The following is a 25,863-nucleotide window of genomic DNA, read 5'->3' on the forward strand; positions in this document are numbered from 1 at the left end:
TTCCGGCGGGTTCCGGCGGGGCGGGCACCGGGTGGGGACCGCCCCCGGCCTCCCCGCCCGCCAGCCCGCACACCCTCTCCTCCGGCGGCGGCCGCGACGACGCTCTCCCCCGAAAGCGCCGCCGTCTCCCTGGCCCGCGGCCAGCGCCCAGCCCCCGCGCCGCCGGGAAAACAACTGCGCGCTCGCGCGTCGCCCCGCGCCTGCTCCGGCGGCCGGGCCGCCCAGGGCCGCCTTCCTGCCCGCGCCGCCGCCGGTGCGGCCTGATCGGGGCGCCGCGGCCGCCGCCCGCGCCCGGCTCGGACCCGCGGTCCCCTCTAGCCGGCTCTCCGTGGCGCGCGCTCCCCGCGCCTGCCGGGGTCGCGTGGCCCCGGATGCGCGCGCCCCGCGGGGCTGCCGGCGGCCTGGCCCCTGCGATGCGCGGGCCGGGCGCGGCGGGGCTGCTGGCGCTGCTGCTGCTGCTGCTGCTGCTGCTGGGCCGGGGCGGCGGGGCGGCGGGGGGCCCGGCCGGCGAGCGGGGCGCCGGCGGGGGCGGGGCGCTGGCCCGCGAGCGCTTCAAGGTGGTCTTTGCGCCCGTGATCTGTAAGCGGACCTGCCTCAAGGGCCAGTGTCGGGACAGCTGTCAGCAGGGCTCCAACATGACCCTCATCGGAGAGAACGGCCACAGCACGGACACGCTCACGGGCTCCGGCTTCCGCGTGGGTGAGGGCCAGGGGGCACCGGCTGGGGCTGGGGGACAGGCGCCAGGACGATGGCGCAACGCCCGGCGGAGTCTTGGCATCCGAGACAGAGAGCAGAGAGAGGGGATTGGGGTTCCAGGCCAGAGTCCCTGGGGGTTGCACCGCTGGGGGGGGTGAGTTGGGGTGGGGAGCGCGCCTGGCCTTTGCCTTTGAAGTGAGGGCTGGGGTCCAGGGTGTGGGGCTGATGCTGGGGTCCTAGAAGGTGCTGAGTCCTGAGTGGGCATTGGGGCCAGTGCTGGGTTTTATGGAGGTGAACTGGGCTGGCAGCATCAGGAAAGGGGTAAATAGTTCCTTGAAGAAACTACTTGCTACAAGAAACAGGAAATTCTTTGGAAAGATCCAAGCACCACTGGCCCAAGTGGACACCTGTGCTTCTATGAGGAGGGCTGAGAGCAGGGCTGGTGGATACTTGGCAAGGTCCCGGATGGGGGGGATGTTGAAGCCTGAGAAGTGGAATGTACGTCTGGAGGTGGGGACTAAATGGGGGTCCCTCCTTTTCCTGGTGCCCTACCTCTGCCTCCTCCCCTAAGCCCTGAGGCCCTCCACTCCGTTCTGGTCTCCCCAATTTAGCCTGGAGCCCAGCATCCCCTTTCAAAAGGCCAGGCCCTAAGGAAACTCTGTTCTCCTCCCCCAGGGCCCTGACCAGTGATCCCTGGCCATGGGCCAGGCTGGGGGAGGTGTCCCAGTAGTAATTACCTCCCTGGACAGGGTAATTAGGCTGGGGCCAGGATGGCAGCAGCAAAACAGCCCCCTTACACATTCCCAGGCTCAGAGACCCACTCAGACCCCAGGAAGCCCACCCAGTTCTCAGGAGATGATGGTAGGGGGGCTGCTGGTGGTAGAGGTGTGTGTATGGTGGCCACAGTGCCACACCACAGGCTTGGGCTCTGCAGCTGGGCACTGTGATTAAGTTCATGCTGCACTATGTTGTCATCCGGAATGTCTATGTTAGCCTGTGTTGGTGTCAGGACGACTCTGTGTGTGAGTGCCCGTGAGCACAGCCTCCCAGGCCCCTCGGCCATCCTGCCCAGGCTGCTGTCTCCATCCCTGCTGCCCACATCCCCCAGGCTCAGCGCCCAGGCCACAGTGGGCGGGTGTCACAGAGAGGTCATCCTCACCGCTATGAGTGACTCACTGGGAGGCAGGAAGAGAGGATCCTGCCTTCCCTGGCCCAGGACACACCCGCCTGTCCTGGGGGGCCTGGGCCCATGAGGCCAAGCAGGATGGGCAGGACTGGGCTGGGCAGCATGCTCCCAAAGCCAGGAGAGCTCTGTCTCTGTCTCTAGCTTGTGCCCTGGGGAACAGCAGCCACCTTCCAGCTCCATCAGGTCAGGATCCCAAGGCTGGAAGCACGTGTGTGTGTGTGTGTGTGTGTGTGTGTGTGTGAGGGGGGGGGGGCATCCCAAGGAGAACAACAAGCAGCCACTCATTCCTTCCTTCATTGATTCCCCAGCACCTCCTCTGCCACCCAGGACTGAAGTCCACCCAGCCTTGCCCTCCAAATGCCCTGACATGGGGGGGGTGTTTAGAGGGGGCTACCGACTTGTATATGGGCCGACCAAGTGCCAGACAGAGCTGGGGACATGACATGGCAGTCCATGAGAAAGAGCTGGGCTGGTGGGACACAAGGAAGGACCCCTCTCCTAGAAGGATAGGGCTTGAGTCTGCAGGGGTCGGGGAGGGAGAGGCGAAGGAGGGTGTCAAGTTAGTGGCTGGGGAGCAGGAGAGAGAAGAGCCCGTTGCCTGGGGCAGTGGGTGCCCATGGACGCAGCAAAGTGAGGTGGGATAGGGCAGAAAGGAAAGTTGGTGCGGGAGGGCGGGGCTTGAGCGACGAAGCAAAGCTAAGCACAGGGGTAAAGGGGTGACCTCGTGAGAGGTTTTCCCAGGCTGGGTCCAGGGTATGAGGATATGGGGGGAATCCCTAAAGAAGGCAGTCTCCCCACACTGAAAGGAATAGGTCACAAAATCCAGCTTCCCGGGGGACATAGAGTCTGTGGCTGGCGGGACGTCAGGAGGTGGGGGAGAGGCGGGATGTAGGAGCGGAGCGGGCCAGCGCGGGGGCGGGTTGGGGGGAGGCTGATGGGGGGCCCTGACTGGCGTCCCTCTGCCCCAACCTCCAGTGGTGTGCCCTCTGCCCTGCATGAACGGCGGCCAGTGCTCCTCCCGGAACCAGTGCCTATGTCCCCCGGACTTCACCGGTCGCTTCTGCCAGGTGCCCGCCGGCGGGGCTGGCGGGGGCGCCGGCGGCTCAGGCCCTGGGCTGGCCCGGGCCGGTACCCTGTCCACTGGCGCGCTGCCGCCCCTGGCCCCGGAGAGCGACTCTGTAGCCAGCAAGCACGCCATCTACGCCGTCCAGGTGATCGCCGACCCGCCTGGGCCCGGGGAGGGGCCCCCTGCCCAGCACGCCGCCTTCCTGGTGCCCCTCGGGCCGGGCCAGATCTCAGCGGAAGGTACGGAGCCACGGGCTAACCCCGGGAGGCCGAGGTGGGCGGGACCGGCGACCGGGCGACCGGACAGCCCTGAGGCCACCTGCTCCGCCCTCAGTGCAGGCCCCGCCTCCCGTGGTGAACGTGCGCGTGCACCACCCGCCCGAGGCCTCCGTGCAGGTGCACCGCATCGAGGGGTCGAACGCTGAGGGCCCCGCCCCCGCCCAGCACCTGCTGCCGCACCCCAAGCCTTCGCACCCCCGGCCACCCACCCAGAAGCCCCTGGGCCGCTGCTTCCAGGACACGCTACCGAAGCAGCCCGTGAGTGACCCTGCCCAGCTCCTGAGGATTGCTCAAAACGGGGGTCCCACTCCACCCACAGGTTGGGGAGGGGGAAGAGCATGCAGAGAAGCCAGGCTGGGGCAGGGCGTCCTGTAACCGCCTTCCACGCCCCTCCCCCAGTGTGGCAGCAACCCGCTCCCTGGCCTCACCAAGCAGGAGGACTGCTGTGGCAGCGTGGGCACCGCCTGGGGCCAGAGCAAGTGTCACAAGTGCCCGCAGTTGCAGTGTGAGTGAAGGCTGGGCGGGGGACCCTGCAGCTGGCACCCCAACCTGGAGTAGCCTGAGCGCTGTCGCTGCCCACCAGACCCCTCTCCTTCCCACGCTGCCCGCTCACCTTCCTCCGTGCTCTCTGCAGACACAGGGGTGCAGAAACCAGGACCTGTGCGCGGGGAGGTGGGCACCGACTGCCCACAGGGCTACAAACGCCTCAACAGCACCCACTGCCAGGGTAGGTGGGACCTGGAGACCCTTTGGGCCAGCGGGGCCCCACCCTTCCTTGGGGGAGTTCCCGGAGAGAGGAGGCAGGACCTTGGTTGGAACTGTGTGCTGTCACCTGATGGCCCCTCTCCCGCTGACCCCCACAGACATCAACGAGTGTGCCATGCCGGGCATGTGTCGCCATGGGGACTGCCTTAACAACCCTGGCTCCTATCGCTGCGTCTGTCCCCCTGGCCACAGCTTGGGCCCCTCCCGCACGCAGTGCATTGGTGAGCCTGGGGCCCAGGGGTCGGGGAGGGAGGACAGGTGTGAACAGCCAGCGCTGGCGTTTTCACAAGAAGTCAAAGTGGAGGCAAAGGAAGATTAAGAGCTGGTGGGTCTGAGTAGGGTCATGGGTGGACAGGGCCGGGGAACCCCATGTGACCTGGGGCCAGAAGTCTCATGGGGTCAGGGACTTGCGGATCTGTTAGATGAACTCCTGGGTGCGATGAGGAGCAGGGCTCAGGTCTAGGGTGGCATGAGGTCAGAAGCTGACTGGACGCTAGAGATGAGGCTCAGAACAGCTCAAGTCAGAGGCCACACGGGTTTCAGAGGTCACATGAGGCAGGGTCACACGGGCTCAGGTTCGTTGTCTGAGCCAGAGAAGGGAGCCTGGACAGCTGGGAAGACAGGTGCCTGCTCAGCCCAGATGCCCATGCCACCCCCACCCACCCACAGCGGACAAGCCGGAAGGAAAGAGCCTGTGTTTCCGCCTGGTGAGCCCCGAGCACCAGTGCCAGCACCCTCTGACCACGCGCCTCACCCGCCAGCTCTGCTGTTGCAGTGTGGGCAAAGCCTGGGGCGCGCGGTGCCAGCGCTGCCCGGCAGATGGCACCGGTGAGCCTGGGGCGCTGGGGCAGGGGCTGGCTGGGTGCCGGTCGGGGGGCACTCACTGGGTCCTTTGCCCTGGCACAGCGGCCTTCAAGGAGATCTGCCCGGCCGGGAAGGGCTACCACATTCTCACCTCCCACCAGACGCTCACCATTCAGGGCGAAAGTGACTTTTCCCTCTTCCTGCACCCTGATGGGCCGCCCAAGCCCCAGCAGCTGCCCGAGAGCCCCAGCCGGGCGCCCCCACCAGAGGACCCTGAGGATGACAGAGGTCTGACCCTTCCCACTCCCTGGCCCATGGTGTGCCCTTGGACCTGACCCCTTCGTCCCTGATTCCCAGCTATGACTTCAGAGTCTGCCTCCCCTAGTTCCTAATCCTGCCCCTGCTAGATGAATCACCTGACCCCAGAACCCCTTTGCTGCCCCCAGACCTGCCCTTCTGACCTCTAACTGAGGGATCAACCTTGAGCTAGAATTCCCTTGCCTTGTACCGGGAACCCAAGGTCTGGCCCCACTGCTAAATTCTCCAAACTTGCTTTCCTGACCCCTGACCTCCTCCATCCCAAGATCTAACCCCTGATCCTTGGCTCTGAGACCTGTTCACTGACCTGGGAGAATCCTAACCATAGACTGTCACCCCCACCCCTCACCCAGCCAGTTACTTATGCCCCATCTTCTTTCCTTTCAGGGGTGCCCACGGAGTCAGTGAGTATGCGGGCCAGGGGAGAGGGGTGGGAAGGGGAGGGGAGCCACAAGACTCAGGCAGCTGTCACTTGCAGTCAGTGAGCGAGGAGCGGTCAGCACAGCAGACCCACCTGGCCAGCACCACAGCTCCTGCCCGGCCCCACCCTGGTGAGCTGGGCACTGCAGGGATGAGTCCTCAGAGGCTAAGTCACTATGGGGGTCAGGGGAAGGATGGGGCGAGGTGACATTGACATGCCACTGAGGCCTCCTGGGAGCCAGGCTACTCACCCCGCTTCACCCTCTGATGGGCTGCACTGCCTTCTGCAGCGCTGATCTCCCACCCCTCACCATCCACTGTGCCCTTCTTCCTGCCGGCGGAGCTGCCCACGTCCCGCAGCGCCGTGGAGATCGCCCCCACGCAGGTCACAGGTGAGACCTGCCCATGGAGGCCACAGCCTGCACGGGCCATGCCCCCCCCCCAGCATTCTTCCCTCCCCTGCCCCCTTCTCCATAGTCATTCCATAGTGCTAACAGCCCTAGCAAGGACACCTGGTGGTGCTGTGCCATTAGGCTGCTAACCTCCAGGTTAGCTGTTCAAAGCCAGCAGCCGCTCTGCAGGCAAAAGATGAGGTGTTCTACTCCTGTGAAGCGTGCAAGTCTCAGGAATCCACGGGGATGGTTCTACCTTGTCCTAGAAGGTCACCATCAGTCATTGCATGAGAGTGACAAGAGCACTATCACGATCCAAGGACAACCACGGGGGTGGGTCCCCGAGTGGGGCACGTGTTTAAGGACCAGGCTCACCTCAGAAGTAAATCTGCTTCCAAAAGGCCATCACCTTGAACATCTTACCGAAGCAGTTCTACTCTGCACACAGGAGGCGGCCAGGGGGCGGCTGGGAGCTACACTCCTCCAGGCACTGAGCTAAATCATGCAGCAGACAAATTACAGAGAGGTGGCACGACAAAGGCTAGGGCATGGTGGGAGTATGCAGGGTGACCACGAGAAAAGGCTTTCTGACCTGACCTGGGGTTTGAAAGAGAGGAAGTCGGGAAGGAATGTGGTGTGCAGGTTGGGTAAAAATGGAGGAGCCAAGTGAAAATCTGCCAGGTGAAAGGCAGAGAAGCAGGAGACACTGGCCGAGGAGGGCGAAACCACACACAGATCAGTGCTTCCCACAAGAGCCGGTCCAGCACATGGGAGCCTTAAGAGGCTTGGCTTTGATCCCGGAGGCTGCCTGCGGGAAGCGTCTGAAGAGTCTGGGCATCGTAATGATTGCCAGCTCCCACTGGACGGTAACTGTGCACCAGGCGCTCTCTCAGGGGTTTCTCTACCAGATATCACTTAACCTTCTCATGCTGTGTCAAGTGGCCGCTGCTAAGCCTCACTGTCCTGGCGAGGAAATTCAGAGAGGTTCGGTAATGCACCGCAGGTCGCACAGCTGGATAAGTCTCAGACTGGAGTAGAAGCTGCATGGCCTGGGGGCTGTGGAACCTCAAGGAAGGTGCTCCGGGGGCAGCTCTAGGAAGCGGGTGTTAGGAAGCCCACAGGAAGGCCCGAGAAGCACTTGAGGCCCAGGGGACACTGCTGGCCAGGTGTGTTGGTGACAGACAGAGTTCAGCACACAGCCTGGGCTGCAGGGGAGGAAGGAGTTGGAGATGAGGCTGGTGAGTAACAGATGCCAAGAAGAGAGAGAGAGAGAAGACACTTCCCGGGGTTGGTGACAGTGAAGTACCTGCTTGTGCAGAGCCGGGAGGCAAGCCAGGACTCCCCAGGAAACCAAGCCCACCTCCCTTGGTTCCAGGGGCAGCCGTTCCGGAATGGGGGGCTCGGGTTCTGGGACACGGGCTGTTGGAATCACTGGGGTAGAAGACATGGGTGTTGATGGACACTACAGGTGGCTGGGGAGAGCGGGGTTTAAGCCCCAGAGGTGTGGGGAAGACTGAGGCCTGAGGGGATGGAATGTGATGGGGACAGGGGAGTGAGTGAGGCTGGAAGTATTGAGGGTCTTGGGCTTGAGGACACAGGGCTGGCCGGGACCTGTCTGGAGTCTTGGGATTATTTGGGAGAGAGTTAAAGCACTCTGGTGGTATAGTGGTTTACAGGTTGGGCTGCTCACCCCAAAACCAGCCCCCCAAATCTACCAGCTACTCTGTGGGAGACATGAGGCTTTCTGTGCCCATAAAGATTTACAGCCTCACAAACCCACGTGAAGGTGGGTGTTCTCCTATGTTCTATAGGGTCACTCAGAGTCAGAATTGATGCCGGGGCAGTTGAGTTAGATACCCAGACTCTTAGAGTTGGAATATGGGGTCCTGATGGGGCCAAATCCAGAGAATGGGATTCATTTGGAATGTGATGTCGAAAAGGAAAAGGTCACCCCCACACACCCCGCCCCACCCCTGCAGAGACGGACGAGTGTCGCCTAAACCAGAACATCTGTGGCCACGGGGAGTGCGTCCCGGGCCCTTCCGACTACTCCTGCCACTGCAACCCTGGCTACCGGTCGCATCCGCAGCACCGCTACTGCGTGGGTGAGCGCGGGGCGGAGCAGGTGGTCGGGGGGCGGGCAGCCCTGGGCTCGCCCCGCCCCTGACCTCTCCCCCCCTCCCCACCGTGCAGACGTGAACGAGTGCGAGGCGGAGCCGTGCGGCGCGGGGCGGGGCATCTGCATGAACACCGGAGGCTCCTACAACTGCCACTGCAACCGCGGCTACCGCCTGCACGTCGGCGCCGGGGGGCGCTCGTGCGTGGGTGAGCGCGGGGCAGGGCCGGGGTCGCGGGGTGCGGCTCCCCCTCTGCCACCGCCCGCACCCCCAGGCACGTCTTCCTCCCATTCAGACCTGAACGAGTGCGCTAAGCCCCACCTGTGCGGAGAAGGCGGCTTCTGCCTCAACTTCCCCGGGCACTACAAGTGCAACTGCTACCCCGGCTACCGGCTTAAGGCCTCCCGGCAGCCCGTCTGCGAAGGTGGGGAGCCCCTCCGGGCCGGTCGGGGAGCCCCGGGCGCAGCTTCTGTTGGTCCGCGGAGGTTGGCCTTGCTGTCGGCCCTGGGGCCCCCGAACGCGTCACCTTTCTCCCTGCCGTGCAGACATCGATGAGTGCCGGGATCCCAGCAGCTGCCCTGATGGCAAATGCGAGAACAAACCCGGGAGCTTCAAGTGCATCGCCTGCCAGCCCGGCTACCGCAGCCAGGGGGGCGGGGCCTGCCGCGGTGAGGGTGGGGCCCAGGCCTGGGGTGGGAGGCGGGGCCTCGGAGGCTAGTGGGCGGGGCCTGGGGCGAGCAGAAGGTGGGGCCTAGGAGGGTAGAGCCTCGCGGGCCAGTAGGCAAGGGGGGCTTCCTTTGGAGTCCACGGATGGAGGTGGACCCACCTCCACCTGGGATGGAGTCCGAGGCGAGCCTTTTCTGCCGCAGACGTGAATGAATGCGCCGAGGGCAGCCCCTGCTCGCCAGGCTGGTGTGAGAACCTGCCGGGCTCCTACCGCTGCAAGTGCGCCCTAGGCTATGTGCCTGCGCCGGACGGCCGCAGCTGCCTGGGTGAGCCCCAGCCCTGCACCCCCACCCAGCCACCCGCTCCCGCGCCTACACCGAGACCGCACAACCGGTGGGTGGGAGGTGGCTAATGGATGACCGCTCACTCTTCCTCAGAGCAAGGGGCATCGGATCTCTCTACACGCGTCCTAGGGTGCCAGGCTCCAAGATGCGTGTTTACAAAGCACACTACTTAAATTTGAAGGAAAAGGAAAAAATCCAAAGAATGGAAGGGGGTGCTCTGGACACACACACACGTTTTTTTAGAGGGGCTGGGGAGCAGGGATTCTGAGAAATGGGGAATATGGAGTCAGGCTACCTGAGTCAGCGTCAAGGATCACCAAGGTTTAGCCAGAGGGGAGTGAACCGCTTGCCAGCTGAGGGCTCTGCCCAGGCAGACTCAGGTGAGAAAGAGCACAGGGGGTTGTGGATCAGCAGAGATTGGGGCAGGTTGAGGGACAGACAGGTTGAGCGGCATCTAAGGGGGAAAGAGTCTCGAGCTCAGGGATGCTAGATCACCCACCGAAGTTGGTGTCCTGAAAGGGGCCAGGCCAGGAGCCTTCCACGCCAGGGTCTCAGGGGCCGTGCAGGGAGGTCTGAGAGAGGAGCTACCAGCCCCTGAGGGAGAGAAGGGAGCAGAGACCCACAGAGGGAGGGAAGCAGACACTGAGGTGAGGGGCTTGCAGCCCAGGGAGCCAAGGGACATGAGCTGTGAGGCTGGACCAGGTAATCTGCAAGAAGTGTATTGCCCTGATGGCCCCAACATAAGAAAGGGGGAGCAGGGTCCATCTGAGAGGACTCCGTGAAGCTGGTCCTGGGGGCTCCTTTTACATCACAAGGAAAACTTCACAGTAGCGCCCCCTATACACAGGGGATGTCTTCCCAGGGCAACCTGAAACAGGACAGTACCAACCCCATAGGCGGTGTTTTTTCCTATAGACGCACCTGCCTGTGACACAGGTGAATGCATGGATTAGGCACAGGAAGAGATAACATGCAGTCGGGGGACACTGGATATAGGGATGAGGCACAGTCAGGGCAGGATGGAGGGTTGAGGGACTTCATCCTCCTGCTGCCCATTTAAGATGTTTGGACAGTGATTAAAGAGCAGAAAGTATAACTGTGGATAACGGCAAGGGGGATGGGCAAAGAGTGGTGCTTGTTTATGCAGGAAGATGGCTGAATGTCTGGGTTCGGGTTCCGGGCGTGAGGTTCCTGGAGGCCCAGTACAGTCTGGCAATAGAGGTTGGGAGGAAGGGGCTCCCCCATTGGCGAGGGTAAAACAGGCAGGCAGGAAAAGTGTCCTAAGTGCCCGGTGCTCTCCCCTCAACCTGACCCAAGCAGCACTTGGCCTGATCCCCTCCCTGGGGCTGGGAGAGGGGGAGGGCCCTGCTGGCCTGAGCTCCAGTGTTCCAGGCTATGGGCTAGCAGGGGCCAAAGACCACCTCTGTCCTGACCCTCTGTCCACAGACGTGGACGAGTGTGAGTCCAAGGACGTGTGTGACAATGGCATCTGCACCAACACGCCAGGCTCCTTCCAGTGCCAGTGCCTCTCTGGCTACCATCTGGCCAGGGACCGGAGCCGCTGTGAGGGTGAGGCTGGGAGAGGGGCCATCTGTCCTGTCCCTCCCTTCCCCTACGTCCCTGCTGCCTAAGCCCTGAGCCGAGGAGCCGCCAGATCCTCGTGGACCCAAGTTGGAGCATGAGCGCATGGGACCCGGGCTTGGGAAGACCTGAGCAGGTTCAGGCGGTACATGTTCTGAGACTGTCTACCCTTCAATCCCCTCACCAGACATCGATGAGTGTGACTTCCCAGTAACCTGCATTGGGGGTGACTGCATGAACACCAATGGCTCCTACCGATGCCTCTGTCCCCAGGGGTACCGGCTGGTGGGGGGCAGGAAGTGCCAAGGTATGAGGGGAGGGGCTGGAGGGTGGGGCCCAGCAGGGAGTAATTGGTGTGGCCTGCCATGCCATCCGCACATCTGCTTACTCTTTTTTTTCCCTCTTGCCTGGAATAACAGTGATCCGAGAAATACTGATAGTTAACCCCTTCCGGGGGCCTACTGGGTGCCAGACATGGCGCTGCGTTCCGTCTAGATAGCCATTCGCTGTTCTTCCCCCAAAACTGGATCATACGCACCATCAGCCGCTGACTGTCCTGGGCAGCCTGCTAAGTCTTAGGGATTTGGACAGTGATCCCGGGCAGCCGGTAGGGGAGACTGGAGTGGTAACCTATTCTCTTGCAGTGCCAGCAGAGTGCTGACTTAAGATTACCGTACTTCTTTCACTCAAGTAACAGGTGTGACCACACAATCACCGTGGTCTCCTCTGTACTATGCATGCTCTATGGGTGTGGCTTGTTTTCCATGTGTGCATTTGATAATGTGGTCATAGCCGAGGAGAGGTGACAGTTGGACTGGGTCTTTAAGGGAGTCCCCCACCCCAGTCTAGGTGGCATAGGGCTGGAGGGTCATCAGTGGGGCACCTTTGAAGGTTTTAGGCCGAATGCAGGCGGCGAGTGTGTCCACGTCTAGCCAGCGGACTTTCTACTGTGTGTTCTTTCATATCAAAGTGGACACCCGGGTTCTGAACTTGGGGGAGGTCCTAGGGCACACCTATCAGTGGCCCCCCACCCCTGCTATCACAGACATAGATGAGTGCAGCCAGGACCCGGGCCTGTGCCTTCCTCATGGGGCCTGTGAGAACCTGCAGGGCTCCTACGTGTGTATCTGCGATGAGGGCTTCACACCCACCCAGGACCAGCACGGCTGTGAGGGTGAGTCTTCAGGGCCCTCCCTGCACACACCGGACAACCCTTCACAAGCAATGTGGTGGTTAGATCCTGCCCGGTCCCCCCAAGTCTAAGGAGCAGGAGGAAATCCCTTTTGCCTGGTGATGACGGATGGGGTCAAGACTCACAGGGCCCAGAATACCACACTGAGGGCGCGGGGAGAGCCTGGGAAGGACCGGAGGGCGTGGCGGGCAGGTGGGGCAGATGGGTGACCCCAAGCTTCCCTCTCCCTCACAGAGGTGGAACTGCCCCACCACAAGAAAGAGTGCTACCTTAATTTTGATGACACGGTCTTCTGTGACAGCGTGCTGGCCACCAACGTCACCCAGCAGGAGTGTTGCTGCTCTCTGGGGGCCGGCTGGGGGGACCACTGCGAGATCTACCCCTGTCCAGTGTTCAGTTCAGGTCAGGAGGCGGGCAAGGCCATCAAGCCACTTTTGACTCACAGTGACCCTGTAGGACAGAGTGTAGCTACCCCGGTGCGATCTGGCGACCGACTTTATGGGAGTAGAAAGCCTCATCTTTCTTCCACAGGATGGCTGGGGGCTCCTGCAGCCCCCGGGGGAACCGGGAGTGGGGAAAATAGACCCCATGGGTGGTGGGCAGTCTGGTGGGGCACAGCCCATGTGCTCAGCCGACTTTCATCCCCTGCCCCACTGCTGCCCTCTTCCTGCAGCCGAGTTTCACAGCCTCTGCCCCGACGGGAAGGGCTACACCCAGGACAACAATATTGTCAACTACGGCATCCCGGCCCACCGCGGTAAGCCGGGTGGCCCTGCCCACTGGGGGGCGTGTCTGGCTCACCCAGCCCATCAAGCTTAGGAAGCTGCCTGGAGAGCCCTTCCCACTGGTACTCTGCCCACCCAGCTAACCCCACCCACTTCCTCCACAGACATCGATGAATGCGTGTTATTCGGGGCAGAGATCTGCAAGGAGGGCAAGTGTGTGAACACGCAGCCGGGCTATGAGTGCTATTGCAAGCAGGGCTTCTACTATGACGGGAACCTGCTGGAGTGTGTGGGTGAGCGGCTGGCCGGAGTGGCTGCGGGTGGGGGTGCAGGGCACCTCAACGGACACCCCCTCACACACACACACACACCCCTCCTCTGCAGACGTGGACGAGTGTCTGGATGAATCCAACTGCCGGAACGGAGTGTGCGAGAACACGCGCGGTGGCTACCGCTGCGCCTGCACGCCTCCCAACGAATACAGCCCCGCACAGCGCCAGTGCCTGAGCCCAGAGGAGATGGGTGAGGCCTGGCTCGGGACTCTGGGGAGGCGGGCAGGGCCCCAACCGAGCTGTGACTGCCACTGCCCCCCACCCTCCTGCAGATGTGGACGAGTGCCAGGACCCAGCGGCTTGCCGCCCTGGTCGCTGCGTCAACCTACCAGGCTCCTACCGCTGCGAGTGCCGCACCCCCTGGGTGCCAGGGCCCTCGGGCCGGGACTGCCAGCTCCCTGAGAGCCCAGCAGGTGAGGTCGAGGGTCCTTCTGGCTGCTGCCTTACGCAGGTGGGGTGGGGGGCAGTGGAGTGACCGTGTCCTCGTGCCCTCTCCCGGCAGAGCGCGCCCCGGAGCGGCGTGACGTGTGCTGGGGCCAGCGCGGGGAGGACGGCATGTGCTCAGGTCCCCTGGCTGGGCCTGCCCTCACTTTTGATGATTGCTGCTGCCGCCAGGGCCGAGGCTGGGGCGCACAGTGTCACCCTTGCCCGCCGCGGGGCGCTGGTGAGCCCGGCGGGTGTGGTGTGCCAGGTCTGGAGGGTAGGGTGGGGGCGGGGTGGCTGATGCTGCGGGGCGCCCCCTTTCCTCCCAGGGTCCCAGTGCCCGACATCGCAGAGCGAGAGCAATTCCTTCTGGGACACGAGCCCTCTGCTGCTGGGCAAGGCTCCGCGAGGTGAGTGGGCCGCCGCCCGCCCGCGGGCACTTGGGTGGGTGCCATCCCTCCGGGGTGATGCTGACGCCCCGTCTCCATGCTGACGCAGACGAGGACAGCTCTGAGGAGGATTCGGACGAGTGCCGCTGCGTGAGTGGCCGCTGCGTGCCCCGGCCCAGCGGCGCGGTCTGTGAGTGTCCTGGAGGCTTCCAGCTGGATCCCTCCCGCGCCCGCTGCGTTGGTGAGTAGGGGGGCGCCCCGGGCGGGCGGCACCCCGGGCGGGCGGCACCCGACCAGAAGCCCAGGGAACCTCAGCTCTCTGGTCCCGCTCGGTAGACATCGACGAGTGCCGGGAGCTGAACCAGCGCGGCCTGCTGTGTAAGAGCGAGCGCTGCGTGAACACGAGCGGCTCCTTCCGCTGCGTCTGCAAAGCTGGCTTCACCCGCAGCCGCCCGCACGGGGCCTGCGTGCCCCAGCGCCGCCGCTAACGCTGCCCCCGCTGGACCTCGGCCACCACTGAGTGGTCCCGCCCGCGGCAGGGCACTCTGAGACTCTCTGCGGTCTGGTCCGCAGACCAGTTGGTGAACTCTGAGAACAGAGGCATCCATCGTGGCCCCCCGCCGTGCGACCATGGGGGTTGGATCAGGGCTGAATGGCCTTTGCTTTCCTCCCAGAGTGTTGCCTAGAAACGGATGGATCACTTCGTGCCTCTTTCCTCTTGGCTTTGACACAATGATGTCCAGGGCGGCCGGAGGGCAGCCCACCTCAGGGCCGGAGACCGTGCTGGCCGCGCAGAGGGGCCCGAGTGGGCCTGGACAGGGGTGTGAAATAGAATTTATTGTGGCTCTGATTCTGTACACTCGAGGCGACTGGCCAGGGCCAGACTCACATGGTTTGTACAATAAATACACTCGCAGGGCCTGCTCTCCGCGCCAGCCGGGAGCGCCCACCCTGCACTTCAGTCTAGCTTCCGAGCACCCAGCTTCATGGGGCCCTTGGACGCCTTCCTCTCTGCGCGTTTGGCCTCCATCTCCCGCCTTCGCTCCTCTCGCTTCTTCCGTGCCAGCTCCGCCTTGGCCTGGCCTGGAGATCAGAAGCAGATGTGTGTGTGGGTGAGACCCCTCCCCACAGCTGCCCAGGCTGAGGGAGCCAGGCCATTGGGCCTTCCAGGGAAGCACTTACGGTCAGTGTCCAGGCCTTCCCAGCTGTCCTCACCCCAGGAGTCTGGCCTCGGCTGCTAAGGGAAAACAGGGCGGGGTCAGGACTGCCTCCAGGTCAAGGTCGCCTCTGGGTCTGCCCCTCATTCCCCACCTGCCTCTCACCTGGGCACCTGTCTCCCGACGTGTGGTCAGGGAAGCGAAGGGGTCACCCTTGTCGCTGGGTTCTGGGTTGCCCCAGTTATACTCGCTGGCCAACCGCGTGCCCTCAGGGGGTGACTCTGGGGGGCCTGGCTCCTGCCAGCCCTGCTCCCACGAGCCCTCAGCCTCCCAGTTGGTCCAGGTGGAGTCCGAGGAGGATTTGTGGTCAGAGGTGCCGGCCTGCAGGAGAGGTGGGAAGGAAAGAACAGGAGTGCTGGAATGCCCCCCTTTGGGGACTCTCACACCCCATCCCATCCCACCCCTGCCCCGCCAGGCTCACCTGTGCTGGCCTGCCTGCTGGGCCCCCGGAACTCCAGTCATCCTGCTGGGCCAGCACTGACTCAGCCTCCTGCTGTGGGAAAGAGGGAAGGAAGGAGATAAAAGGTCACCTGATCAAGCACTATCCCCACGGCGCCCTTGTCATTCCCAGGCAGTCCCATTGCCCCTTCCGCCCTGCTTCCTAGTGCGAAGGCCGATGCAAAGCCCATCCCTGCCTCTCTCTCCACCTGCTTCAGCGGCCCTTGGAGTTGAGTCAGGAGCTCTCAGTTACATGTCATCGTCGACTCCTGACTGCACTTGAGCCCCCTGGGGCTCCTTGAATGGAGCCTGTGGCCTTTGGGCTGGGGTCCCCAGGGAGGCCCACTTACCTCCAAACTACCCCAATCTTCGTCATCCCACCTGTCGCCAGGGCTGCTGTCCTCTGCTGTGTCCCTACCCTCCTCCTGGGCCTCCCAGTGGCTTGTGGTGGTGGGGGCAGCGGGAACGGGGGCTGGGGCCGGCAGTCCTGGGGAGCAGAGACTCACTGAAGGCCACACACTTGGCCCCATCAGGGTGGAGGTCGCTGTGTGGTGAGCGGTGAGGACAGTCTAGCTGCATCCCATCCCCAGGGTCCCCAACAGCAGCCCAGGGTTGCCAGCCAAGCTCTCTCAGCCATTGGTGCAGCCAGTCTGGGACACTCACCCTCGGGCAGGGAGCGCTGGGGGGTGCTGGTCTCGGCGGGGGCAGCCGTGGGGTGGGTTCGGATCAGCTTGGAGGTGAGCGATGAGACCCCTGTCACTGCCCAGCCTGCCCAGCTGGCTGCGGCTCCTCCCATCCCGGGGCTGGAGGCCGCATGGACGTCCTTCTCTGAGTGGGGAAGGGAGAGGGATGGGAGTGGACCAGAGGCTCCCAGGGGTGGGGATGGGGTGGGGTATCTCTGTGATCACAGAACTTGAGGGACCCAGAGTGAGCCCCTCTCCTCCCCAGGTATTGATTCTCCCAGGTTGTTCGGGTCACGGATGAGGGAATGTGTTTGGGGGACGACTCACCCACTTCTGCCAGCTGGGTGGGGTCCTCTGAGACGGACTCCAGTTTGGACAGGAAACTTCGAATGGCCTTGAAGGCCTGCAAGGGACAGGGCTGGGGCTCAGGCTCCCAGGAGCCAGCAATAGGTCCCTGGCCCCCGGCTCCACACCTGCTCTCGCAGCCGCCTTACCTGGTCCCGCACGGACTTCTCAGGGTCCACGGTAAGGCCGCAGAGCACGGGCAAGATCTTGTGGGCACAGTCACTCATGGAGTAGAGGTTGTGGGTGGCAGCGAGGCCGAGGACGCCCGCAACTCGGGATGGAGCAAACGGGTCCTTGGTGGCTCTACTGAAGGCCGACGTGAGAACCCGGTGTCTGGTCTGGGGTGGGGGACAGGGTCAACCTCGAGCCCCACACTGCCGGGGCCTGTGTCCCAGGGCCCCAAGGCTGAAAGGTGTAACTTCATTTCAGCCGACCCCTGCAGATGAAAGAACTGACCACCAGCTCTCGCTCACAGCCCCTCCTCAGGACCACGGCCTGGGCTTCCCTTCCCCGCTGCCGGCTAGCCTAGCTGATTCCTTCCTGTCTCCTGTCTGAGTTTATACACCAGCCCCACCCCGTGTGACCGGGGCCAACTGACTCCCCCTCTGGAGTCCAGCCCCGGGCCCAGCAGGCACTCACGCTGGCACTGAGGTAGGAGCCGATCTTGCCCAGGCAGACGGTGGTGTTGCAGCGAATGGGGCCCTGCTCATCCTTAGCCTGTAGCCGCGCAAAGTGCTTCATCAGCTCCACGTTGAGGTTGGACTCGTTCAGCTTGGGGGCCAGGAGCAGCATGGACTGTAGGGTGGGGACAGTGGACATAGTGGGCCAGGCCAGTGGGCTGCCCTTGGGGCTGAGCAGACCAGCCCTGCCTGGAGCCCCATCCCTTGGCACCTGCACTGACAGGGACCCAAGTTTGGACTGGCCTCCACTCCAGACTCACCGGGCCCGCACAGTCCCCCTGCCTGGGATGCCTGCCCCACCCCAGCTCTAAGTCCCTCTTCTAACCAGCACGTCATGACAGGGCTCAGGGCGGCCCCACCCCACCCCATGGCAGGCTTCGAGGACTGCATCTCCAGCCCTGTTGTGGGTCCTGTGCCCCCTGGCCCATAGCGGCTGCCTCTCCATCACCTCCCTCCACCTGAAAGGATCAGACTCTGCTGGGGACCCAAACCCATCCAGCACCTGCAGGAGTTTGTCTACAAGACCTCCGCCGAGACCCTGGAAAGACCCACAGGCCCTGGAGGTCATGCCCAGGCTTCCTGTCCCATATCCCTGCCCCTCTGAGGAATATGTGGCTGCTCAGACCTTAGCAGCCCGCCCCCCCACCCCAAGCCCACTCCTCTGCGTACCCTCCTGCCAAGAAGCTTGCCTGGCTCTTTGAACCCAACTCTGCTCAGGTTCTCTGCTGACCTCGAATCTCCTCTCAGATCCCCCCCTTCAGCCTTACCTGCAAATGTTTGGAGGCCCCAGCACCAGACCCTGGACCTCTTGTCATGCCCACCCTACTAGCCAACCCCCCCACCCGTGCCTCCCAGGGTTCTGGGTCAGCAGACCACCCAGTGTGTGAGCCTCCAGCCACAAGGTTCTGCCACAGCTGTTGACTGCCTTGAGTTTGGGGACCGGGGCTGCAGTCCTCACGCCGCTCTTCAAGGGGAGCGGGATGCACTGAGCTGCTATGAGCTGTGGGACATCCCCTGCAGCTCAGTGCCCAGGCATTCACTCTCCCCTGCCCGGGCCCAAACCTCGGAACCACGGGCAGGTGGCCCTGCTGGCTGCATCTTTGGCCCTGGGTTTTCTTGCCCACCCTTCCTTCCCACCCTGCCTCAGTGCCTGCTGCTCGACATGCTGGGTACCGAGTGACATGGGGGACAGGGCTGGATGCTCAGGGTCTGGCTCCCCTGCCCCCTTCAGTGGCTGTCCCTCCACACCCACACTGCAGGCCCATGACTAAAACCCCAGCCTGGGTGTCCAGGGCAAACCACCCCGGCACTTGCTGCCCAATCTTGAACGCCAGGGGCGGCCATGCTGGGCCTAGACCTGCTCACCTTGACCGTCTGTTCCCGGATGGCGGGGTTGGTGTCCAGGAAGCCGTGGACAACGTGTGGGAAGATCTGGGTGTTGACCGTTGGCTCGTCGAGGTACTGGATGAACTGCTCCATCTGTGGCCCAGGGTGGGTGTGAGGACACGGCCAGCTCCCCCTGCCATCCCCACAGCAGCCTGGTCAGCCTCCTGAGCCCCTGCCCGCCCCCCTCTGCAGCCTCAGGCCACATGGAGGGGAAAGGCCTGGCTCTGGGCCTGCCTAGCCACACGCAGTGCCAGGGCAAAGGCCACCTCTTCTTGCAGCTGGGAGCCCCAGCCTTCAATCCCATTCACCAGATCTCACCCCCAACAGCCAAAGGTTGGCAGAAAACTATCCTTTCTCCAGAGATGAGCAAACGGGGTCCCCTGGGCTGAGCCCCTCACCTGGGTGTGCTGTGGGAAGGGGACCGTGCAGCCAGGGCAAGGGCTCTGACCGACTGACTGGGGCTTGAGAGGGTAGCTGGGACTTCCCCAGCAGCAGGCTAGGGGTGGGGCGGGGCACCAGGCAGTCCCAGCGAGGTGCCTACCTGCTGGAGGAGGCGGATGCGCATGGCACGGTCGGTGGACGAGAACATCTTTACCACTACGGGGATCACCTGCTGCTGATACTCCTCCGCGCTCAGGAGCTTGCCCACCTGGAGGGGGTGGCGAGTGGGGCAGAGTGGGGCTCAGCCACCTCCAGGAGGAGGGGTGCCCTTCAATGAGCTCCTGACTTCCGGACAATCCCAGGGCAGGAGTGGCAGGGGGTGAGGAGGGTCCTTCCTCGGCAGCCCCTTTGCCCGCATCGCTCCAAGAGTCAGGGCCTCACTGAAGAGACCCTGAAAGCAGTACCTGCTCTGAAAGTGGGTGTCCATACCCCCCACAGGCCCACCCACTCCCCCAACAGCATTCTGCCTGCAGCTTTTCCAGGGTCCACTCTCTACTCCATCCCACCCCAACATGGGCAGGGATTCTCCAGTGAGGGCAGACCCCAAATCCAACCCACAGTCATCAGGCAGTTCTTATTCAAAGTGACCCCACAGAACAGGGTAGGGCTGCCCCGTGGGTTTTCAAGGCTGGAATTCTACAGGAGCAGAAAGCCTCTTCCTCTGCTCCATCAGCTGGTGGGTTCGAACCACGGACCTAGCGATAAACAGCCCCATGTGCAAGCCCCTATCCCATCTGGGCTCCTTGCAGGTGATGGCAGGTGCCTGTCGAGCAGAGGCCAGAAGCTTCAGCTCTCAGAAGTCAGGCAAGCCAGCTGAGGGGCCAGCAGGGAGGCTAGGCAGAGGGGTGGTGGGCAAGGGACCCTCTGGGCAGCAGGGCAGCTATCTCAGGAAATGGAGGAAGAACTGAGTGCCCTGAAGCCGGAGGTCTGTGAAATCCATGATCTCCGGTCCCCAAAGGCAAGATGTTCTCACAGCCTCCCTGGTGGCAGGCCAGCTGGCCAAAGGCCAACCCACCGGGATGCCAGCTGGGATCTGCCCAGCCAAGTGCTCTTTTCCGGGACAGCCTTCAGGGCTGGCTCCAAGAAGTGAGCCTCCACCTGCTGAGGGTCCCCACTGAGGCTCCGAGCCCCACTTACCTTGAAGAGGGGTGTGAGGACCACAGCCCCGGCGTTCCCAAACTCAAAGGCCGTCAGCAGCTGTGGCAGCACCTTGTGGCGGCAGAAACCCTCAGGAAATGAGTCCAGGCTCTTGCTCAGCTCCTGGAAGAACTTCTGCTTCTCGGCGGGCTCTTTGATCTGGGGAATCAGGACAGACAGGAAACAGGGAGGAGTAAGTCTGACCCCCACCCTTGAGCCATGGGTGACAGAGTGGGGTCACCCCCAGCCTGAAGCAGCAGCAGGACACCTTGCAGTCTAGGTAATGGGGCCAGACAGTGCCCCCTCCCAAGGAGGCTCCTGTGAAGGTTCAGAGAGACACCCCTGATGGCCAGTCACTGGCGGCTGCCATTCTCTCTCATGCCGAGCACCTGCCCCCTTCCATCCCCCTCCGTCCACTCCCAGCCAGTCCCAGGTGTGAGCTCTGCTGCCCCATCAGACAGACGAGGAAGCTAAGGTTCCCTGCGGGGTGAGGCTTTTTCAGGTCCCCTGGCCCCGGCCAGTGCCTGGGAAGAAGGAGAGACTGAGTGTAGGTTACCCTCAAGGCCAGCCCTCCCACAGAGCCCAAATGGACCGGGCCACCAGCTTTGAAGCCATCAGTCAGTTACCCCAGGGCAACCTTCCCATAGACCATCTCAAATAACCTTGCAGGTAACTTCAAGGGGCAGGTGCCAGCAAAACTCACATCTGATTCAGGAGGCTGAGGTTCAGAGAGGGCAAAGCACTTGTCCAAGGTCACACAGCTAGCCAGCAGTCAAGGAGGGCCGAACCTTTGCAGGGACCCCATGCAGAGAGGTGCTATCACACCCCCCACTGACAACAGGGAGGCTGAGCCTCAAGGCCACCCGGCCCTGGCTACTCCCAGAGGTCCTACATGCTCTGTGGTCCCACTACCCACTGCCACCACCTGGCCTGGGGGAAGGCGGGCCTGGTGTGGGAGGCTGACCTGGCACTCTGATCACAGGTTTAGGGGTGCCACGGCCCAGAGGGACAACCCACCCAAGACCTCACATGAAGAGTCACAGCCCGAGCTCTGTCCACCAGCTTCCTGGGGGCGGTTTAAGAAGGGGGAGTGCTTCTTGGGCTTCACTCACGCAGCCCTGCATGGCCAGCCATGTGAGAACCCCACTTGACAAAGCCCCGCTGCCCCGACCCCACAGGTGGGCTTGGAGCTCCCAGCAGCTTCCCCTCCAGACCCAGCTCAGTCAGGCCCTCGCCTGTGACAGTGTGCCTGCTAGATTCTCAGCCCCTCAGGAACTGGGGCTGTGCCTGCCACTTTCTAGTGCCTCACACATGGCTGGGTCACACAGGTGTGCTGGGGAGGGGCACCTCCTCTCCCCATCACCCCCTCCTGGAGAGCAGGTACTACTATCCAATCACACAGATGCGGCCACTGAGGTTCCCAGAGCTTACAGAGCAGGCTGGTCCCTGACCTGGCATGCTTTTCCCACAGTGGCCACCCCCAGGGAGTCCACTCCATGTTCCCAGAGATCCCTGCCCTGAGCTCCCTGCCCCTGCTGTTGTCCCCTCCCAGGAATTGTCCCCACTGCCAGGCCCCAGGCTGTCTGGTGTGTTATCTTCTGTGCCTAGGGAACCCTCACTTCGAGAACCTTGAGGGAAGGTCTGCCTCTGACTTGCTCCCTCCCAGTCTGCTGCCCACCAAGCCCAGGGCACCGTGCACGGGCAGGGGTTGGGGGCTTACAGAGGCAGAGGAGCAGCCCCTAGGCATCTCCTGAGTGTCACACACAGCCCTCTGCCCTAAGCTCCCTACCCTCACCAGGCTCCTATCTTGCAGTAGAGGCCTGAGCCGTTTGCCTCCAGAGGGCACAATAATGGGGACCCACAAGGTATGCAGGGATGATGGGAGCACAGGTGGGGTGGGGGCTTACCTGAATCTCTTCCAGGAAGAGGTTGGTCTCCACAAAGCGGTTGTTCAGGAAGCCACCAGGCGCCCGGCAGTTCTGTAGGAAGCGGGCCGGGTTGGGGCGCACCTTGGGGTTGGCTCCAACCAACTCACAGTAGTGGGGCACCAGCGATTTGGGGATCTGTGGGAGAAGGGTAGAGGTCAGCGTGAAGGTGGCTGGACGGCAGGGAGGGGCGGGGGCCAAGGAGAGTCACGGTGGGCCACTCACCTTCCCAGGATTGCGCAGGGCGGCCGCCCGCACCAGGGGTCCATTGAAGACCTCCCAGATGAGGCAGCCCAGGCGCCACATGTCAGCCGACCTGCGGCAGGAAACCAGAGCCCATGAGGCCCCACTGCCACCAGGGCAGGCCTGGCCTCCAGCCCCACTGCATGGCCTGCAGCTCAAACTCCACCACACTTGATTCTGACTCCTGGGGACCCTATAGGAAAGGCTAGAACCGCCCCATAGTGTAGTGGGTTACTCATTGGACTGTGAACTGTGAGGCCAGCAGTTTTAAACCACCAGCTGCTCCTTGGGGGAAAGTGAGGCTTTCTATCCCTGTAAAGAATAACGGTCTCAGAAAGCCACGGGGCAGTTCTACCCTGTCTGATATGGTCTCCATGAGTCAGAATTGACTTCACAGGCAGTGACATTGGGTTGGGTTTATTTTGTTGTTGTTGTTTTTAATGGGTCACCATGCAAATATTAGCCCCTTTTGGCAGATAAAGAAACTGAGGCCCAGAGAAACAAGGTCATTGGACTCAGTTCAAACACCTTCCACATTCCAAACCACCTGACCCTGATGCCTCTTGCCTCTCCAGTCTCACCCGCAAAGATTCTGGGAGGGGAGGAAAGGAGTGGGTGCACCCTGGGGCTCGAGTGCCTTCCCTCCACAGACAGACAGCAGGGGAGGGACTCAGGAGACAGTAGCCCAGGGTGACAGGTTGGGAGACGTTCCCCCTTCCCGCATCACCCACCACTTCTCTCCAACCGCTCGGCCACTGCTGTCAGCCAACTCCGGGGGGTCATACTGCTCAAGCTCAGGGTACCCCTTCCGAGGGGGCCCCCCACCGTCGCCCTGGGCCGAGTACATGTAGTCCAGGCCCCCAAGTTTCCACTCCCCTGCTCGGTCCACGAACACAGCGGCCAGGCAGACGTTGTTGTGGATGAGGCTGCAGTCATTGACCAGGAAGCTGAGGGCTTTCTGGGGGCAGAAAGAGCCGTCACCCCCAGCACCTGCAGCCCCCACCCCTGCCTGGTCACATCCGCCTGTCACTCACCACGATTTGGTGTAGCCCCCAGGAGAGCTCCAGCTCCTTCAGGCCACCAGCCTCCACTTGTGCCTTGAGATACATGGCCAGGGGGGTCACGGCTTCGGTCACCATGTGGAGGCATTTGTCCGTCTGGAGGAGGGAGCGTGGGGTGATCAGGGCGGGCAGGAAGAGCCACATCTGGGGGGTGGGGGTGCTGAGGGGTAGACCAGCGGCATACGGATAGAGGGGGGCTGCGGGGCAGTGGGTACCTCCAGCCCGTCGATGTAGGCCAGAATGTTGGGGTGCCGGAGGGTTTTGAGGCGCTTGAAGGCAGCTTTGGCCACCTGGGTCTGCTCCTCGGCGCCGGGCTTCACGTCATACACGAAGATGGACACCGGGCTGCCCGTGGCCTGGGGGGGCGGGTGCAGAGGGCTCTGAGGGCGGGGCGGCCTCCCAGCTCCAGGGGGTCCCCAGCGCCGGTGTGCGGCCCGGAAGCGACGGGCCGCGGGTCAGCCACCGGGACGTGGCCAGTCCGCGTGACCCGGACCCGGCTGGCCACCCCACGGTTGTCCGTCCGCCACGTCGGCGCGGCGCTGCCCTGCCGGGCCGTTGCCCGGGACGCTCGGCAGCCACGTCAGGCCGGGCGCGACGCGGCGGGGCCGGCGGCGCGGGCTAGGCGAGGCCGGGGCTGGGCCGCGGCCTGCGCTGCGGGCGCGCTCACCTTCTTGCGGCCGCGGTGCAGGGTCCAGGGCCCGGGCGGGCTGCCTTCGGGGGGCTCCGGGCTGAGCTCGAACGGGAAGTCCCGGACCGGGTCTCGGGCGAAGAACCACATCCTCCTGGCCGCCGCCGGCTGGGGCTCGGGCGCCTCAGCTCCGGGTCCTCCGGCCGCCCGAGCCGGGGGGCGGGGCGAGTGGAGCCGAGCGGCGGGGCGGGGCGGGGTCGAGGCGAGCCGGGGGGCGGGGCGAGCGGAGCGGCGGGGCGGGGTCGAGGCGAGCCGGTGGGCGGGGCGAGTGGAGCCGAGCGGCGGGGCGGGGGCGGGGTCGAGGCGAGTCGGGGGGCGGGGCGAGTGGAGCCGAGCGGCGGGGCGGGGTCGAGGCGAGCCGGGGGGCGGGGCGAGCGGAGCGGCGGGGCGGGGTCGAGGCGAGCCGGTGGGCGGGGCGGGGTCGAGGCGAGTCGGGGGGCGGGGCGGGGCGGGTACGAGGCGAGTCGGGGGGCGGGGCGAGTGGAGCCGAGCGGCGGGGCGGGGTCGAGGCGAGCCGGTGGGCGGGGCGAGTGGAGCCCAGCGGCGGGGCGGGGCGGGACGGGGCGGGGCGGAGCCAGTCTGCACGGTGGCTCAGGGCTAGCTGGGCGACCAACCCTTGCGCTTCTGGTTGGCCGTGGGGAGTTAGCCGCTGAGCGCCCTTGGCAGCGTCCTCACTCAACCCTCTGCGCCTCGCTATCTTCATCAGTAAACGAGGGGTCGTAATATAAACCCTATGATAATGAGTCCTATAAAGGACAGACAGATGGGGAAACCGAGGCAAGGAGACGGAGAACTAGAGGAAGTCGACAGACGCGGATGGGGGGTGCAAGCGAGGGAGGAGGTTGTCAGCAAGCTGCAACCCCTTTCCCATCAGCCCAGCACCTTCTCCTCTAGGCTGGAAGAGTCCTTGTTGGCTGCCCGGGACTAGGAAAGGACCAGGGGAGGGTGGTGGGGCAGAAAGTGAAATGAAGGTCCAGGGGTCCCCGGAAGCTGGGGGAGGGTGGGAGGAAAGACTGAGGAGGGCCTGGCCTCTGGTTGCAGGCCTGCATCTTGTCCAGTAGTCTCCCAAGGCCTTTGCAGGCAGGACATGAGGTGTAGACCCCTCTGTGGGGAAGACAGACCTTCAGGGACCCCAGGCTTGAGGACAGACACACTACTGATTGAGATTCTGACATCAATTAAGAAATGTCAGCCTGCAATGCCTTTGGGAGGAAATACAGATGTTGTTGCGTGCTATTGATGATGTGTCCTCGTGTGACCCATGGCAGCCCTCTGCACCACAGAACCAAACACTGCCCCATCCTGCGCCATCCTGACAAGGGTTCCTTGCCTGAGCCCATGGGGGCAGCCACTGTCTCAATCCATCTCTTTGGGGGCCTTCCTCTTTTTCGCCGCCTCTCTGCTTTACCAAGCAATAAAAATATGGAAGACAAAATAGAGATGTGAAGCTGTTAAAAGCAGGCAGATCTGTGTTTGAATCCCCACATAACCCCTCACTAGCCTTGCATATTCACACAGGTCAGCTACTGTGGCAGTTACATAATCTACTGTCAACTGGAGCAAAGGAGTGGCATCTAGTCTGTCAATCAGATCATAGTCAATGAGGCCTCTGTGTGGGCATTGCCTTCTCCTGAGGATTCTGGAAACTCCTGTCTTCCTCCCTGGAGGTGGGGCACACTCTTTTCCTGTGAGACATTCCTGTTGACAAGACACATGGAGCTACTCTGATACAGCCAGAGCTCTGGAGCTGGAGGAGCCACGTGGAGATGCTTCCACCACCACTGGATCCATTAGACTTTCCACCCACTGGCCCGTGATCTTCATGTGTCATTGAATGTGTTGCATGCATCATTACATGTGTTGCATGAATCTGAAGAGGGATTTATAGATTGGTATAAGACATATGGGCTAATATCGGACTGATG

At 63.1% G+C, this 25,863-nt stretch overlaps 2 protein-coding genes across 6 annotated transcripts; one reads left to right on the plus strand and one right to left on the minus strand.

Annotated features, from left to right (window-relative positions):
• The first annotated feature begins 356 nt into the window (after window positions 1-356).
• On the plus strand, window positions 357-14,660 carry LTBP3 (latent transforming growth factor beta binding protein 3). 2 transcript variants are annotated; one of them, XM_075545420.1, is made up of 28 exons: window positions 357-699; window positions 2,858-3,187; window positions 3,282-3,484; window positions 3,626-3,731; window positions 3,861-3,953; window positions 4,090-4,212; window positions 4,661-4,819; window positions 4,898-5,083; window positions 5,501-5,517; window positions 5,592-5,664; window positions 5,824-5,925; window positions 7,905-8,030; window positions 8,119-8,250; window positions 8,338-8,466; window positions 8,588-8,710; window positions 8,912-9,034; window positions 10,499-10,621; window positions 10,821-10,940; window positions 11,679-11,807; window positions 12,060-12,227; window positions 12,499-12,582; window positions 12,715-12,843; window positions 12,935-13,072; window positions 13,155-13,295; window positions 13,385-13,546; window positions 13,635-13,715; window positions 13,804-13,935; window positions 14,031-14,660. In XM_075545420.1, the coding sequence occupies exons 1-28, from the start codon at window positions 372-374 to the stop codon at window positions 14,180-14,182; spliced, it is 3,912 nt and encodes a 1,303-aa protein (XP_075401535.1). In that variant the 5' UTR covers window positions 357-371; the 3' UTR covers window positions 14,183-14,660. The 2 variants fall into 2 exon arrangements, with proteins under 2 accessions (XP_075401535.1, XP_075401536.1); XM_075545421.1 differs by lacking the exon at window positions 10,821-10,940.
• SCYL1 (SCY1 like pseudokinase 1) lies at window positions 14,517-24,109 on the minus strand. 4 transcript variants are annotated; one of them, XM_075545425.1, is made up of 18 exons: window positions 23,918-24,109; window positions 23,466-23,606; window positions 23,224-23,346; window positions 22,921-23,147; window positions 22,172-22,262; window positions 21,929-22,084; window positions 20,022-20,180; window positions 18,985-19,092; window positions 18,423-18,536; window positions 17,017-17,172; window positions 16,527-16,715; window positions 16,360-16,435; window positions 16,013-16,177; window positions 15,700-15,836; window positions 15,333-15,401; window positions 15,017-15,232; window positions 14,877-14,928; window positions 14,517-14,777 (listed from the first exon to the last, which is right to left on the minus strand). In XM_075545425.1, the coding sequence occupies exons 1-18, from the start codon at window positions 24,026-24,028 to the stop codon at window positions 14,653-14,655; spliced, it is 2,415 nt and encodes an 804-aa protein (XP_075401540.1). In that variant the 5' UTR covers window positions 24,029-24,109; the 3' UTR covers window positions 14,517-14,652. The 4 variants fall into 4 exon arrangements, with proteins under 4 accessions (XP_075401540.1, XP_075401539.1, XP_075401538.1 ...); XM_075545424.1 differs by having other exon boundaries at window positions 14,877-14,931; XM_075545423.1 differs by having other exon boundaries at window positions 15,333-15,404.
• Window positions 24,110-25,863: the final 1,754 nt, after the last annotated feature.

The sequence above is a fragment of the Tenrec ecaudatus genome, chromosome 4, assembly GCF_050624435.1.
Source record: "Tenrec ecaudatus isolate mTenEca1 chromosome 4, mTenEca1.hap1, whole genome shotgun sequence".
NCBI lineage: Eukaryota > Metazoa > Chordata > Mammalia > Afrosoricida > Tenrecidae > Tenrec > Tenrec ecaudatus.

Coding starts and splice junctions, on each gene's coding strand:
- LTBP3 (XM_075545420.1), top strand. CDS start 372: ATGCGCGCGCCCCGCGGGGCTGCCGGCGGCCTGGCCCCTGCGATGCGC. Junction 8,251..8,337: donor CGGGGGGCGCTCGTGCGTGG/GTGAGCGCGGGG, acceptor CCTCCCATTCAG/ACCTGAACGAGTGCGCTAAG. Junction 9,035..10,498: donor GGACGGCCGCAGCTGCCTGG/GTGAGCCCCAGC, acceptor CTCTGTCCACAG/ACGTGGACGAGTGTGAGTCC.
- SCYL1 (XM_075545422.1), bottom strand. CDS start 24,028: ATGTGGTTCTTCGCCCGAGACCCGGTCCGGGACTTCCCGTTCGAGCTC. Junction 16,178..16,359: donor CACCCAGCTGGCAGAAGTGG/GTGAGTCGTCCC, acceptor TTCCCCACTCAG/AGAAGGACGTCCATGCGGCC. Junction 15,405..15,699: donor AAGATTGGGGTAGTTTGGAG/GTAAGTGGGCCT, acceptor TCTTTCCCACAG/CAGGAGGCTGAGTCAGTGCT.